This window comes from Melanostigma gelatinosum (assembly GCF_949748355.1).
Source record: "Melanostigma gelatinosum genome assembly, chromosome: 22".
NCBI classification, from domain to species: Eukaryota; Metazoa; Chordata; class Actinopteri; order Perciformes; family Zoarcidae; genus Melanostigma; species Melanostigma gelatinosum.
The window spans coordinates 347,290-363,486 of record NC_136655.1 but is presented as its reverse complement, the minus strand read 5'-3'; the positions used below and the strand labels follow the sequence as shown (position 1 = coordinate 363,486).

The following is a 16,197-nucleotide window of genomic DNA, read 5'->3' as shown; positions in this document are numbered from 1 at the left end:
TATGAACCTCAGGGTTCTTCACTGGGCCTACTGCTGTTCTCTATGAACCTCAGAGTTAAAATTATATATAGACTATTATATGTAATATGAAGTGCTGGGCAAGTTAACACGTCATTATCGCGGTAACTCATTGATTAATTGACGCCGATAATTGTTTTGTTGAGCGTTAACGCATTTTAAAAAATGATTATTTGTAAAGTGCGTTGCTCACTGGCAGTGGTGGAGGAAGTCTTCAGACTATGTTGGTGCAGCGTGTGGGAGAAGTGGAGATAAACTAAAGCAACACAAGCTAACAGATGCTACAGAGAAGTGGAGACAAACTGCAGGTGAGTGTTGTGGAAGATGTCGGTCTGAGGAACGTTCTCAAGGTGCGTTCACGTCGCGCTTGGTGTGAACGCAGCTTTAGGATCTCAACGAATGACGTCACGTATGAGCCTCAAGAAGACGCACCGTCAGCAGAAGAACACACGAGTTGTGTTGAAGGAGAGGACGACTAAAGCCACGCGTTACAACGAGCAGCAGCTGCTGCTCTCACTGGAGACTACTGGACATCACTGGGTCACCTTCATCACCTGAGTTACAGCATCATAGTGATGAAGAGTAGAGCTGCATCATAGTGATGAAGAGTAGAGCAGCATCACATGCTCTGACTGTCATGAAGACACACATGTAGATGAACGTGTGAAACATGTTGTTCCTGTTGCACAGCAGTGGAACGTTTCACACACAGTCACACACTGAGCACAGATATAGAAGAGATAGAACTGCTGCTGTGTGAAGAGAATACTGCTGCTAACAACAACCTGATGTGTTTGCAAACCAAATGTTATTGCACTTTTGTTCATATAACAGTACTTTCAAATAAAAGTGAGCAATACACTACTTTTGAATTCATTATTGAACTTTGCCATAACAATGTGAAGTTTTAATAGTTGCCCTAGTAATATGTAATGTAATATAGAGTTACTTACTACTATTTATACAATAATAATGATGATTGAATGTATATTTTCGGGGATACTATTTGTCTCCCATACTTAATCTGACACTTTGCTCCCCTTTAAAGCTGCGCAATGATTTTCTGTCGGCTCACTCTCTGACTGCGCATGCGCATTGAAGAGGCCCGTTGAGTTCATTCGACTGGAGCAGCGATGACGACATCCTTTTATTTTTAACACAGTGACCTCATCTCTTATGGCAGCAGGAGGACTTCACTCTTCTTCTTCTTTTTCCACTTACTCCGCTGAAGAGCCGTTTGGACTTTTTTGACGTCGAGTTTTTTCAATAAACGGTGAGTGGTTTTAAAAAAGTCTCAATCTGGTAAAAGGTCCGTTAAAGTTTAACGGAAAAGACACGAAGAAGAAAAATGTCGTGACTTTTTTTTTTTTTTTTTGTCGGTTGTTTTCATAAGAGTCGGTCTGTCGGTCATTAAACATGGAAACAAAGTAACAAAATGTAGCAAACGGTTAGCTAGCAGTTAGCTAACAGTTAGCTAGTTTTTAGCTAACTGCTAATACCAAACCTCATTCATAAAACACATGTTTTAATCATTAATGTTACATAGTTTATATAAACCTGACTCCTCCCTCTTTGTCCCACAGTGTGGATCCACTTCAGCATGAAGACCAGGATCAGGGTTCAGATTGAGGTCTTCAGTTCTGAGTCCAGGAAGAGACCCCAGACCAGAAACACACTTTAAACTACAGTCGGGGGGGGGGGTCCTGTCTGTCTGTCTGTCTGTCTGTCTCTCTGGTCTGGGGTTTTTGTGCTGACCCCCATCAGGATGATGACCTCATACCGGTCCGACACGATTCAGGTCTTCCTCGTCTGAGGTTCCTCTTCAGACCGCCTCACTGAGCTGGACCACCGGAGGAGGGGGGGGGGGGGTAGTCTGACATGTCGGAGCATCCATCAGGACCAGCATCATGGTCTGGGTCCAGGTCTGCGCGGCCCATCGGGTTGGAGGCCCTGGTGGTCCTGCTGGAGGGGGGTCTGGACCGTGTGGTCCTGATCGACAGCCGGCCCTTCGTGGACTACAACGCGTCTCATATCCTGGAGGCCGTCAACGTGAACTGCTCCAAGCTGATGAAGAGGAGGCTGCAGCAGGACAAAGTCCTGATCCAGGAGCTGCTGCAGCACTCATCCATGAACAAGGTACACACACAGACCAGGACCAGGGACACACACATAGAGTAGGACCAGGAACAGGTACACACACAGACCAGGTCCAGGACAAGGTGCCCCCCAGAGACCTGATCCAGATGAGGGTTAACGTTAAACTTTATTTACACTGTGATGTTAACGTTAAACTTTATTTACACTGTGATGTTGACGTTAAACTTTATTTACACTGTGATGTTAACGTTAAACTTTATTTACACTGTGATGGTTAACGTTAAACTTTATTTACACTGTGATGTTGACGTTAAACTTTATTTACACTGTGATGTTAACGTTAAACTTTATTTACACTGTGATGGTTAACGATAAACTTTATTTACACTGTGATGTTAACGTTAAACTTTATTTACACTGTGATGTTTAACGTTAAACTTTATTTACACTGTGATGTTTAACGTTAAACTTTATTTACACTGTGATGTTAACGTTAAACTTTATTTACACTGTGATGTTTAACGTTAAACTTTATTTACACTGTGATGTTAACGTTAAACTTTATTTACACTGTGATGTTAACGTTAAACTTTATTTACACTGTGATGTTTAACGTTAAACTTTATTTACACTGTGATGTTAACGTTAAACTTTATTTACACTGTGATGTTTAACGTTAAACTTTATTTACACTGTGATGTTAACGTTAAACTTTATTTACACTGTGATGTTAACGTTAAACTTTATTTACACTGTGATGTTAACGTTAAACTTTATTTACACTGTGATGGTTAACGTTAAACTTTATTTACACTGTGATGGTTAACGTTAAACTATTTACACTGTGATGGTTAACGTTAAACTTTATTTACACTGATGGTTAGCATTAACCTTTATTTACACTGTGATGGTTAACGTTAAACTTTACTTACACTGTGATGGTTAACGTTAAACTTTATTTACACTGATGTTAGCGTTAGACTGTGAGGGGGTCAGTGCGGATCAATAACGTTTCACCTCTAGTCCTAATAATACTGAGGTGAGAATGAATAATAAGAGTAAACCAAACACAATAACACATAATCATGAGTATCTCTGGTTTCTGTTGCCTCTGGAATAACGATTCTTTATTATTACCGAGGAAACGTTCTCCGTCTGATGAGCTGAATTCTGTGAAGAGAGAACGAGAGTTTTAAAGGACGAGTTGTAGAGCAGCTTCACAGGAAACGTTTTGCACACCTGAGCTCTTATTTTGAAGGGAAAGTCCTTATTTATAGTCTCAAATATCATATTGATGTTGGTCTTAAAGATTCAGTATCAGGCCTTTTAATGAATGAGTTTATATGAATGAGTTTATATGTTTTGGATTTGTATCCAAGGTATTTAGGGTTTAAATGTAATTAAAATATTAGGAAATACATATCGACCCTTCCTTATGTATTGTTTCTGTAGCAAAACCAACATGGATCGGTATTATATATTATATATTGTGACAGCAGATAAACGTCTGTGGCGAAATATATCTTAAAATATAACTAACATTCAATGAAACTATTCAGAAATATCAGAAATATGGACAAACATTGTAGGAAGTTATCACGACTAGAACATCAATGTTTCCTTCACAGGTCACATGATTAATGTTTGTTATTGTATCAAAGTGTCTCGTATATATATAATAATACTAATGTCTCTGTGTGCTGTAGCTGGAGCTGCAGGAGGATCAGCAGGTGGTTGTTTACGACCACAGTTCTTCTCTTCCTTCTTCTCTGAGCTCTGACTCGTTCCTCAGCGTCCTGCTGCTGAAACTGGAGAAGAGCTTCACCTCGGTGCACCTGCTCTCAGGTCAGTCTAGTCCCAGTCATGAGTCTCAGGTCAGTTTAGTCCCAGTCTCAGGTCAGTGCTAGTCACGAGTCAGGAGTCTCAGGTCAGAGACCAGTCACGAGTCAGGAGTCTAGGCTCAGTCCTAGTCAGGAGTCTCAGGTCAGTCCTCGTCAGGAGTCTCAGGTCAGTCCTAGTCAGGAGTCTCAGGTCAGTCCTAGTCAGGAGTCTCGGGTCAGTCCTAGTCAGGAGTCTCAGGTCAGTCCTAGTCAGGAGTCTCAGGTCAGTCCTAGTCAGGAGTCTCAGGTCAGTCCTAGTCAGGAGTCTCGGGTCAGTCCTAGTCAGGAGTCTCGGGTCAGTCCTAGTCAGGAGTCTCGGGTCAGTCCTAGTCAGGTTTCTCGGGTCAGTCCTAGTCAGGCGTCTCGGGTCAGAGACTAGTCAGGAGTCTCAGGTCAGTCCTAGTCAGGAGTCTCAGGTCAGTCCTAGTCAGGTGTCTCAGGTCAGAGACTAGTCAGGAGTCTTGGGTCAGTCCTAGTCAGGAGTCTCAGGTCAGTCCTAATCAGGAGTCTCAGGTCAGTCCTAGTCAGGAGTCTCGGGTCAGTCCTAGTCAGGAGTCTCGGGTCAGAGACTAGTCAGGAGTCTCAGGTCAGAGACTAGTCAGGAGTCTCAGGTCAGTCCTAGTCAGGTGTCTCAGGTCAGTCCTAGTCAGGTGTCTCGGGTCAGTCCTAGTCAGGAGTCTCGGGTCAGTCCTAGTCAGGAGTCTCGGGTCAGTCCTAGTCAGGAGTCTCGGGTCAGTCCTAGTCAGGAGTCTCGGGTCAGTCCTAGTCAGGAGTCTCAGGTCAGTCCTAGTCAGGTTTCTCGGGTCAGTCCTAGTCAGGTTTCTCGGGTCAGTCCTAGTCAGGAGTCTCGGGTCAGTCCTAGTCAGGTGTCTCGGGTCAGTCCTAGTCAGGTTTCTGGGGTCAGTCCTAGTCAGGTTTCTCGGGTCAGTCCTAGTCAGGCGTTTCGGGTCAGAGACTAGTCAGGAGTCTCGGGTCAGTCCTAGTCAGGAGTCTCGGGTCAGTCCTAGTCAGGAGTCTCAGGTCAGTCCTAGTCAGGAGTCTCAGGTCAGTCCTAGTCAGGAGTCTCGGGTCAGTCCTAGTCAGGAGTCTCGGATCAGTCCTAGTCAGGTGTCTCGGGTCAGTCCTAGTCAGGAGTCTCGGATCAGTCCTAGTCAGGTGTCTCGGGTCAGTCCTAGTCAGGAGTCTCAGGTCAGTCCTAGTCAGGAGTCTCGGGTCAGTCCTAGTCAGGTGTCTCGGGTCAGTCCTAGTCAGGAGTCTCGGGTCAGTCCTAGTCAGGTGTCTCGGGTCAGTCCTATTCAGGAGTCTCGGATCAGTCCTAGTCAGGAGTCTCGGATCAGTCCTAGTCAGGTGTCTCGGGTCAGTCCTAGTCAGGAGTCTCGGATCAGTCCTAGTCAGGTGTCTCGGGTCAGTCCTAGTCAGGAGTCTCAGGTCAGTCCTAGTCAGGAGTCTCAGGTCAGTCCTAGTCAGGAGTCTCAGGTCAGTCCTAGTCAGGAGTCTCGGGTCAGTCCGAGTCAGGAATCAGGAGTCTCAGGTCAGTCCTAGTCAGGTGTCTCGGGTCAGTCCTAGTCAGGAGTCTCAGGTCAGTCCTAGTCAGGTGTCTCGGGTCAGTCCGAGTCAGGAATCAGGAGTCTCAGGTCAGTCCTAGTCAGGGTCTCAGATCAGTCCTAGTCAGGTGTCTCGGGTCAGTCCGAGTCAGGAATCAGGAGTCTCAGGTCAGTCCTAGTCAGGTGTCTCGGGTCAGTCCTAGTCAGGAGTCTCAGGTCAGTCCTAGTCAGGTGTCTCGGGTCAGTCCTAGTCAGGAGTCTCAGGTCAGTCCTAGTCAGGAGTCTCAGGTCAGTCCTAGTCAGGTGTCTCAGGTCAGTCCTAGTCAGGAGTCTCAGGTCAGTCCTAGTCAGGTGTCTCAGGTCAGTCCTAGTCAGGAGTCTCAGGTCAGTCCTAGTCAGGAGTCTCAGGTCAGTCCTAGTCAGGAGTCTCAGGTCAGTCCTAGTCAGGAGTCTCGGGTCAGTCCTAGTCAGGAGTCTCAGGTCAGTCCTAGTCAGGTTTCTCGGGTCAGTCCTAGTCAGGAGTCTCAGGTCAGTCCTAGTCAGGCGTCTCGGGTCAGAGACTAGTCAGGAGTCTCGGGTCAGTCCTAGTCAGGAGTCTCGGGTCAGTCCTAGTCAGGAGTCTCAGGTCAGTCCTAGTCAGGAGTCTCGGGTCAGTCCTAGTCAGGAGTCTCGGATCAGTCCTAGTCAGGTGTCTCGGGTCAGTCCTAGTCAGGTGTCTCGGGTCAGTCCTAGTCAGGTGTCTCGGGTCAGTCCGAGTCAGGAATCAGGAGTCTCAGATCAGTCCTAGTCAGGAGTCTCAGGTCAGTCCTAGTCAGGAGTCTCGGGTCAGTCCTAGTCAGGAGTCTCGGATCAGTCCTAGTCAGGTGTCTCGGGTCAGTCCTAGTCAGGTGTCTCGGGTCAGTCCTAGTCAGGTGTCTCGGGTCAGTCCGAGTCAGGAATCAGGAGTCTCAGATCAGTCCTAGTCAGGAGTCTCAGGTCAGTCCTAGTCAGGAGTCTCGGGTCAGTCCTAGTCAGGAGTCTCGGATCAGTCCTAGTCAGGTGTCTCGGGTCAGTCCTAGTCAGGTGTCTCGGGTCAGTCCTAGTCAGGTGTCTCGGGTCAGTCCGAGTCAGGAATCAGGAGTCTCAGATCAGTCCTAGTCACGAGTCAGACTAGTCCGAGTCTAGACACCCATTATCGAGCTTGGTCAGAGTTAATAAACGACGGTTTTGATTCCTCTTCTTTCATTTAAACGTCGGCCATGTTGTCTTCAGAGTTGTTTCCTCTCTGATGATCTGAAGGTTTCAGTCTCTGGAGATGAAGAAGTTCATGAGTTCCACCGTCCTCCCTTCTTCCTCTCAGGGTTACGTTATGTAACGATGATGTCATGATGACTCAACAACAGCAGCAGCAGCTGGTCTTTGAACTAAAGAGGAACCACTGACTGTGACTGAAGACTTTAACATTTCATCATCATTCTGACTTTAACTATCAGAATACAAGTTTATTCATTTCTCATCCGTCGCTGAAAATAGTCAACAAAGTCTCTATTCTGTGCTGTCTGTTTATTAATAATCACAGTAAATCACTGATGGAGCTATTAGTGTTTTTAAAGATTTACTTCTTCAGTAGGAACCAATGAGCCACAGACAGGAAGTCAGACCGTGTTGAGGGACGGACCAACATGTTGTACACATGAGGATAAATGTGGACTCATCCTTTAAAGCTGATATGTAAATATTCCATTTTATACATGCTAATTCAATGATAAGAGTTCAAATATTTGAAGAGAAAAGACAAATATTGTAAAAAGGTATTACTTGTTTAGAAGACAAACTATAACAATAAATACATTTTGATTAAATATCGATGTTTCAGGACTTGATGCCACCTGTTCACTTCATTACAAATACATTTGAACTGTTCTTACTTTACTGTCATTAAAAAAGGTTCATGATCAAGAGTCCAACATGAATAAACAAACGTAAGGTTGATGATTCATCGAGTGAAGTTCTTCGTTCCTTTATTTACATTTGACTTACGTGGACACCAGGCAGCGTCCTCTGTGTTTATGGAATTATTAATAAATCATATTAACATATAAATCTATTATCTTCATGTTGGACCTGCAGAGGATCAATTCAGAGGCTTGTTGCGTCTAATCTGCTGAGAATAAAACAGCAGAAGAAGAAGTCTAAACGTGTGTGTGTTGGTTCTTCTCAGGTGGGTTCTCCGAGTTCTCCCAGCTGTTCCCAGGTCTGTGTGAGGGGAGGTCCTCTCTGGTTCCATCCTGTATGTCTGAACCATGTCGACCCGTAAGCAGCAGCGGACCGACCCGCATCCTGCCTCACCTGTACCTGGGCTGTCAGAGGGACGTCCTCAACCAGGTAATATAATATCATAATATGATATGACATGTGGCCCCAGTACATGCTGGGAGGCCTCCCACCACACTCAGCCAATCAGAACAGAGCTGTTCTCTGACGTGGTTTTGTATCTCCAGGATCTGATGCAGCAGAACGACATCGTCTACGTCCTGAACGCCAGTAACACCTGTCCCAAACCAGACTTCATCCCAGAGTCCCACTTCCTCAGGGTCCCCGTCAACGACTCCTTCTGTGAGAAGATCCTGCCCTGGTTGGACCGGTCCCTGGACTTCATAGGTCAGAGGACTGAAGGTCACAGAGACGCACCTGAAGGACTCCACATCTGCTCTGACCTTAGAACCTCTTGTGTGTTTCAGAGAAGGCCAAAGCCTCCAACGCTCGGGTCCTGGTCCACTGTCTGGCTGGAATCTCCCGCTCTGCCACCATCGCCATCGCCTACATCATGAAGAGGATGGACATGCCTCTGGACGAGGCCTACAGGTGAGAGGGGTGGGACCACAGACAGGTGAGAGGGGTGGGGACCACAGACAGGTGAGAGGGGCGGGACCACAGACGGTTGAGAGGGGCGGGACCACAGACAGGTGAGAGGGGCGGGACCACAGACAGGTGAGAGGGGCGGGACCACAGACGGTTGAGAGGGGCGGGACCACAGACAGGTGAGAGGGGCGGGACCACAGACGGTTGAGAGGGGCGGGACCACAGACAGGTGAGAGGGGCGGGACCACAGACAGGTGAGAGGGGCGGGACCACAGACGGTTGAGAGGGGCGGGACCACAGACAGGTGAGAGGGGCGGGACCACAGACAGGTGAGAGGGGCGGGACCACAGACAGGTGAGAGGGGCGGGACCACAGACAGGTGAGAGGGACGGGACCACAGACAGGTGAGAGGGGCGGGACCACAGACAGGTGAGAGGGGCGGGACCACAGACAGGTGAGAGGGACGGGACCACAGACAGGTGAGAGGGGCGGGACCACAGACAGGTGAGAGGGGCGGGACCACAGACGGTTGAGAGGGGCGGGACCACAGACAGGTGAGAGGGGCGGGACCACAGACAGGTGAGAGGGGCGGGACCACAGACAGGTGAGAGGGGCGGGACCACAGACAGGTGAGAGGGGCGGGACCACAGACAGGTGAGAGGGGCGGGACCACAGACAGGTGAGAGGGGCGGGACCACAGACAGGTGAGAGGGATGGGACCACAGACAGGTGAGAGGGGCGGGACCACAGACAGGTGAGAGGGGTGGGACCACAGACAGGTGAGAGGGGCGGGACCACAGACAGGTGAGAGGGGCGGGACCACAGACAGGTGAGAGGGGCGGGACCACAGACAGGTGAGAGGGGCGGGACCACAGACAGGTGAGAGGGATGGGACCACAGACAGGTGAGAGGGGCGGGACCACAGACAGGTGAGAGGGGTGGGACCACAGACAGGTGAGAGGGGCGGGACCACAGACGGTTGAGAGGGGCGGGACCACAGACAGGTGAGAGGGGCGGGACCACAGACAGGTGAGAGGGGCGGGACCACAGACAGGTGAGAGGGGCGGGACCACAGACAGGTGAGAGGGACGGGACCACAGACAGGTGAGAGGGGCGGGACCACAGACAGGTGAGAGGGGCGGGACCACAGACAGGTGAGAGGGACGGGACCACAGACAGGTGAGAGGGGCGGGACCACAGACAGGTGAGAGGGGCGGGACCACAGACGGTTGAGAGGGGCGGGACCACAGACAGGTGAGAGGGGCGGGACCACAGACAGGTGAGAGGGGCGGGGCCACAGACAGGTGAGAGGGGCGGGACCACAGACAGGTGAGAGGGGCGGGACCACAGACAGGTGAGAGGGGCGGGACCACAGACAGGTGAGAGGGGCGGGACCACAGACAGGTGAGAGGGGCGGGACCACAGACAGGTGAGAGGGATGGGACCACAGACAGGTGAGAGGGGCGGGACCACAGACAGGTGAGAGGGGTGGGACCACAGACAGGTGAGAGGGGCGGGACCACAGACGGTTGAGAGGGGCGGGACCACAGACAGGTGAGAGGGGTGGGACCACAGACGGGTGATGATGAAGCTCCTCCCTCTTTCTGTCCAGGTTTGTGAAGGAGAAGAGGCCGACTATCTCTCCCAACTTTAACTTCCTGGGTCAGCTGCTGGACTTTGAGAAGAGGATCAAGAGTCCTCCGGGTCCTGAGACCAGACTGAAGGCTCATCCGGAGCCCAGCTGTGAGGTCCGCCCTCACCTGGAGGATCAGGATCCTTCAGGTAAGGACCAGGACCCTCTCACCTGTCCGGAAGCCCCCATGGAGCCCCCCATGGAGCCCCCCATGGAGCCCCCCATGGAGCCACTCATGGAGCCCCTCATGGAGTCCCTCATGGAGCCCCTCACCTTTCCTTGTGTCCTGGCCGACGCCCCCGAGGAGCTCCGGCTGGCCGAGGCTCTGAGCGTCCTTCAGCTCTCCGACGGCCCCGAGGACAACGCCCGTCTGAAGCGCTCCTTCTCTCTGGACATCAAGTCGTACGGCGAGCCGGCCTTTGTCCCTCACGGAGGACCGGGAGACGGCGAGTTCTTCAAACCGTCTGGCTTCAAAGAGCCGACCAGTAAACAGTGCCAGTTCTCCCCGGTGGAGGAGGTGTCGGAGCAGAGCCCTGACAAGGAGGAGGTCCAGTCCTCCTCCGTCTTCACCAAACCTCCGCCCGCCGCTCCTAACTGCTGGCACCCTCTACAGCGGAGCGGCAGCGTGGAGGAGAACGCCACCAGCTTCCTGGTCGGCCTCTCCCGCAGCCAGCAGCACTTGGCCAGACCAGGACCAGGACCCGGAGGGACCCTGAAGGGCTGGCACTCCGACATCCTGCTGGGCCCCGTCTCCTCCTCTCTGGTCGGCGGCTGGTACCTCTCCTCCGAGTCCGCTCGCTTCTACTCCACCTCCGCCATCCTGAGCGGCGGCGGCGTGGCGGCCTACGGATGCGGCGGCGGCCTGGAGGCGGTGCGGCGGCGCAGCCGGCAGAGGACGGGGGACCGAGGAGACTCGAGGAGGAGCTGGCATGAAGAGAGCAGCTTTGAGAAGCAGCTGAAGAGACGAAGCTGTCAGATGGAGTTTGGAGACGGGAGGATGGACAGCAGGTCCAGAGAAGAGATGATGGGGACGGGGGGGAGTCAGTCCAGCTTCTCCGGCAGCATGGAGGTCATCCAGGTCTCCTGATCCTGGTCCTGGTCCCGGTCCTGGAATCTGACCGGAGCTATGTGGTGCAGCACACATCGGCGTCTGCTCACTCCGACAGGAAGTGACATCAGGACGTTCTGACCCAAACTATGTTTGAAAAGTGTTGCATTCTGGGGTTGTTTTTAGCCTCGATGTTGCTAAGCTAACGGTCTGTTGTCTCCAACAAAAGGAACTAAATCATCGGTGAGGACGAGACGTTTCATGACTGTTTGAGTTCATGTGGAACAAAGAAACATGAATCAGAACAATAAACTGATTCACAAATATGAAGGCAACCATCTGTTTCTCTTCAGTTGATTTGAATGAAATCTTGTTTATAATAATTAAATATAATGAAAGCAGCATCAGGTCTTACGAAATATCTCTCAATCATTCATTTAAATACTCCACGTGACGTCAGTGAACTCATCACAGGAAGTCTGCTCACCTGTGAAGACGAAGACGTCTCTGACTGTTGCGGTAAAAAGGATGACGGGTTCTTCTCACTGACGGACTCTTTGAACGTCTCGTCTGGAGGAGACGCTGCTGGTCACCTTTCATGATGACGATGACGATGATCTGAACTCAGGTCAGGTGAGCAACGTGTCACAGCTCATGTGGCAGAACCAATCCGATGATTAAAAGTGTTGAAACAAAAAGACTCCGTTTGTTTTACAGGAAATTAAGAAGTAAGTTCCATGTTTACCTGCCTCCATTATTAAGGAAGCATAAATATATGAGCAGTACTTCAGTGTTGTAATATATCGTGTTTTAAAAAGTTGTTTTAATTCTGAACAATAAATGTAAAAGTAGAATATTTACTTCTGAGATGTAGAAGTATAAAATACCCTAAAGTATACTCGAGTGAAGTACAAGTACATCCAGACTTTACCTGAATACTGTCGTTCAGTAGAAGTCAGTTATGGATCCGACCAGCAGGGGGCGTCGTCATCCTGAAGCGGGTTATAATCCCTCAGTGTTGACTGGAAGGAGCACAGCTCATTTAAAATATTCTGATTAGAATAAAAGATGAATAATGTTCTTAAAACGAATCAAAGGCTTCAGACATGAAACTACCTTTGTAAAAAATGTATTCATTCTGCAACAAACATTCAAAACTACATTTAATTCCATACGTTTTTATTTACCAAATGTTCCTTATCCAAACGACCGCCTTCAAATAAAAACATTTAATTATGAAATAAAACAAGTCACTAGAAAAATACATGTTTCATAAAAAGGACTTTTTAAATGTAAATAAAAACTTTCATTACATTTTTGGATTTATTTTTCTTCAAATTTAATTGAAAGTAATTTTATTTAATAGTTAATTTAAAATGCAGATAACTACAAACATGTATGAAACTACTGCAGTAGTAGTACTACAGCACATTTTTAATAATAATCAACTTTTAGGAAACAAGAAATCCTTCACATGACATGAGAACTTGAACTCACTTGCACCCAAAGACTCATACAGACGCCACAGTCCACAACAGACAGAACACATTACAAAGGATCAACAACACCAGACGAGGCACAAACATGATCCACATCACAGATAAGAACCTCTAAAGGACTGCTGCTGGAAGGAACGAGCTTCTGAACGCTTCAGTAGAACACTGAGGCGTCCTGAGTCCAGTGAACACACCGCGTGGTGGACGGCCTTCAAACAAGACCGTTGTTTTAACTTGTTCTCTTTTCTACAGTGCCTGGTGAGTCTCGTGAGTCTAGTGAGTTCTGGTGAGTCTAGTGAGTTCTGGTGAGTCTCGTGAGTTCTGGTGAGTCTAGTGAGTTCTGGTGAGTTCTGGTGAGTAGTGAGTTCTGGTGAGTCTGGTGTGTTCTGGTGAGTTCTGGTGAGTCTAGTGAGTTCTGGTGAGTCTGGTGAGTTCTGGTGAGTCTAGTGAGTTCTGGTGAGTTCTGGTGAGTAGTGAGTTCTGGTGAGTCTGGTGTGTTCTGGTGAGTCTAGTGAGTTCTGGTGAGTCTGGTGTGTTCTGGTGAGTCTGGTGAGTTCTGGTGAGTGGTGAGTCTGGTGAGTTCTGGTGAGTCTAGTGAGTTCTGGTGAGTCTAGTGAGTTCTGGTGAGTTCTGGTGAGTAGTGAGTTCTGGTGAGTCTGGTGTGTTCTGGTGAGTCTAGTGAGTTCTGGTGAGTCTGGTGTGTTCTGGTGAGTCTAGTGAGTTCTGGTGAGTCTGGTGAGTTCTGGTGAGTAGTGAGTTCTGGTGAGTCTAGTGAGTTCTGGTGAGTCTAGTGAGTTCTGGTGAGTCTAGTGAGTTCTGGTGAGTCTAGTGAGTTCTGGTGAGTCTAGTGAGTTCTGGTGAGTCTGGTGAGTTCTGGTGAGTAGTGAGTTCTGGTGAGTCTAGTGAGTTCTGGTGAGTCTAGTGAGTTCTGGTGAGTCTAGTGAGTTCTGGTGAGTCTAGTGAGTTCTGGTGAGTCTAGTGAGTTCTGGTGTGTCTGGTGAGTTCTGGTGAGTCTAGTGAGTCTGGTGAGTCTAGTGAGTCTGGTGAGTTCTGGTGTGTGGTGAGTCTAGTGAGTTCTGGTGAGTCTAGTGAGTTCTGGTGTGTCTGGTGAGTCTAGTGAGTTCTGGTGAGTCTAGTGAGTTCTGGTGTGTGGTGAGTCTAGTGAGTTCTGGTGAGTCTAGTGAGTTCTGGTGTGTGGTGAGTCTAGTGAGTTCTGGTGAGTCTAGTGAGTTCTGGTGTGTCTGGTGAGTCTAGTGAGTTCTGGTGAGTCTAGTGAGTCTAGTGAGTCTGGTGAGTCTAGTGAGTTCTAGTGAGTCTGGTGTGTCTGGTGAATCTGGTGAGTCTAGTGAGTTCTGGTGAGTCTAGTGAGTTCTGGTGAGTCTGGTGAGTCTGGTGTGTCTGGTGAGTCTGGTGAGTCTAGTGAGTTCTGGTGACTTCTGGTGAGTCTAGTGAGTTCTGGTGAGTCTAGTGAGTTCTGGTGAGTCTAGTGAGTTCTGGTGAGTCTAGTGAGTCTAGTGACTTCTGGTGAGTTCTGGTGAGTCTAGTGAGTTCTGGTGAGTCTAGTGAGTTCTGGTGAGTCTAGTGAGTCTAGTGACTTCTGGTGAGTTCTGGTGAGTCTAGTGACTTCTGGTGAGTTCTGGTGAGTCTAGTGACTTCTGGTGAGTTCTGGTGAGTCTAGTGACTTCTGGTGAGTTCTGGTGAGTCTAGTGAGTTCTGGTGAGGTCTGGTGAGTTCTGGTGAGTCTAGTGAGTTCTGGTGAGTCTGGGGTTAGGCCAATCACTGAGCCAGCCTTCCTGATCATCTTAAAGGAATATAACTATACAAATGATCTTAAAAACAATAAATAAAACACAGAACAATAATCTTTTTCAAAGTTAGTTTTGTTTATTGATACAAAATATTATCAATAAACAAATAATATTTTTATTATCATTGATTCACAATCTACCATCAGTTTGTCGTCATTAAAATGATAAAGTTTGAATAAAATATTTAATAAATATAATTTATATTATTCTACAGAGTACTTTTAGTACTTTAATTTAGTATAATTCGATTTTTTTAAACCTATTTTGACTGCAGGACTAAGTATTTTTAGACTGCAGTATTACTCCGTTGCACTTACATACTAAGTATATAACGGTGACGCCAAAGAAAGGGGGCGTGTCCTGTGGAGAGGGCGGGGCTTCCTGCCTGCCAGTCCTCCCACCGGGTTTATTTCCCCCATCTCGGTGGGCAGGTTGACTGCTGCTGGTTTTTAACTCGATCTAAAGTCGAGTCGTTTTAACGAGTCTCTTCACTTCTGTCCCCGAACATCAGCTCCGTGTGTTCGGATACAAAGAGTCCGGAGGAGCCGGTAGAGATCTCCCGGTGCTCGGAGCCATGCTTTAACGGATTAACCGGAGGAACCTGCAGGTGAGCTCGTTTTTATCCGTTAACTTGATCTGTGCGCACGGCTCCTGTAAACAGACCCGCACCAGACTCCGCTGGGAAACCTCCAGATTCAAGGATTCCATCGATGTTAACACTCAAACACACACACAAATACACCAATACTATTATCAGCGAAGTGTCAGGATCCCATCATCATGTCGGCATAAAGCCACAACACATAGCGGTGATATATATTCATTTCAATTCAACTCGTAGCGCCACTGCTCCTGTTGTTTCTGCTTCTTCTCGGAGAACATGAGCGGTACGTGGCTGCAGCAGAGAGCGAAGAGGCTGAAGCTTTACAGAGAGATCTATTTCAAAATAAATGCATAATAGTTTATCACAATATGCCGAAAGTACCAGCAGAACAAATCAACTCTTTATCAACCAGTTTCAGTTGTGAGGAAACATTCCTGCGTTATTAAACTGAAGTTTATCTTCAATTGACGGACATCTGAATGGAGGTCGGCAGAAGGTGGAGAGCAGCTCAGCCGTGTTTCATAAAGACCTGAAGTTGATCAGTCAAATACATCAAATAGCGCGAGCCGAGCTACCGGACAGGTGTGTGAGCGGCAACAGGCGGTCCCCGGCTGTGAGTCCTTTTGTTCGGCCTGAATGGAGCCCGGTTGCCGGGGAGGACCGAGATAACGCGCTCCGTATTGTTCCATCCGGGTTACCGGAGGTTACCGGGTGTTTGATCTGCTTTTGTTCCGTTATCTTTGACTTTAGCTGCACGGCTTCAGAATCACAACCATTCATTGACGATGTATAACAAACAATAATCACAGTGCAAAATAATAGAAACGTATTAAAATGTACAAGATAAAGATAAAAGAAGGCGTGAGGTCTTGGTCCCGATGGACCTCAGAAGAAACTGTTCGTGTGTGTGTGTGTGTGTGTGTGTGTGTGTGTGTGTGTGTGTGTGTGTGTGTGTGTGTGTATAACATCTCTTCTGGTGATAATGAATGTTTGTCTGTTTAAAACACATCTCATCTTCATGTATTAACACAGTATCAGTGTTGATGTGGTTGTCTGATCAATAATCACTTCAATCTGATTTAATATGAAGAATAAACAATGTTTATTTAAAATGTTTAAATATGAATCAAAAGTCTCAAATACTGAAAATATAACGGTATGAAGTTGATTAATAACTGAAGATAGAACAGTTTAAACATCCATTGATCATGTCACTGACGGTTGCCGG

The 16,197-nt window shown here is 48.1% G+C and overlaps 1 protein-coding gene across 1 annotated transcript; it reads left to right on the top strand.

Annotated features, from left to right (window-relative positions):
- Positions 1 to 1,896: 1,896 nt before the first annotated feature.
- On the top strand, positions 1,897 to 11,696 carry dusp16 (dual specificity phosphatase 16; the record flags this gene model as incomplete). The annotated part of the gene is made up of 6 exons (XM_079294156.1): positions 1,897 to 2,154; positions 3,822 to 3,960; positions 7,740 to 7,903; positions 8,020 to 8,179; positions 8,260 to 8,383; positions 9,993 to 11,696. The coding sequence occupies 6 exons, from the start codon at positions 1,897 to 1,899 to the stop codon at positions 11,098 to 11,100; spliced, it is 1,953 nt and encodes a 650-aa protein (XP_079150282.1). The 3' UTR covers positions 11,101 to 11,696.
- Between the last annotated feature and the right edge of the window lie 4,501 nt (positions 11,697 to 16,197).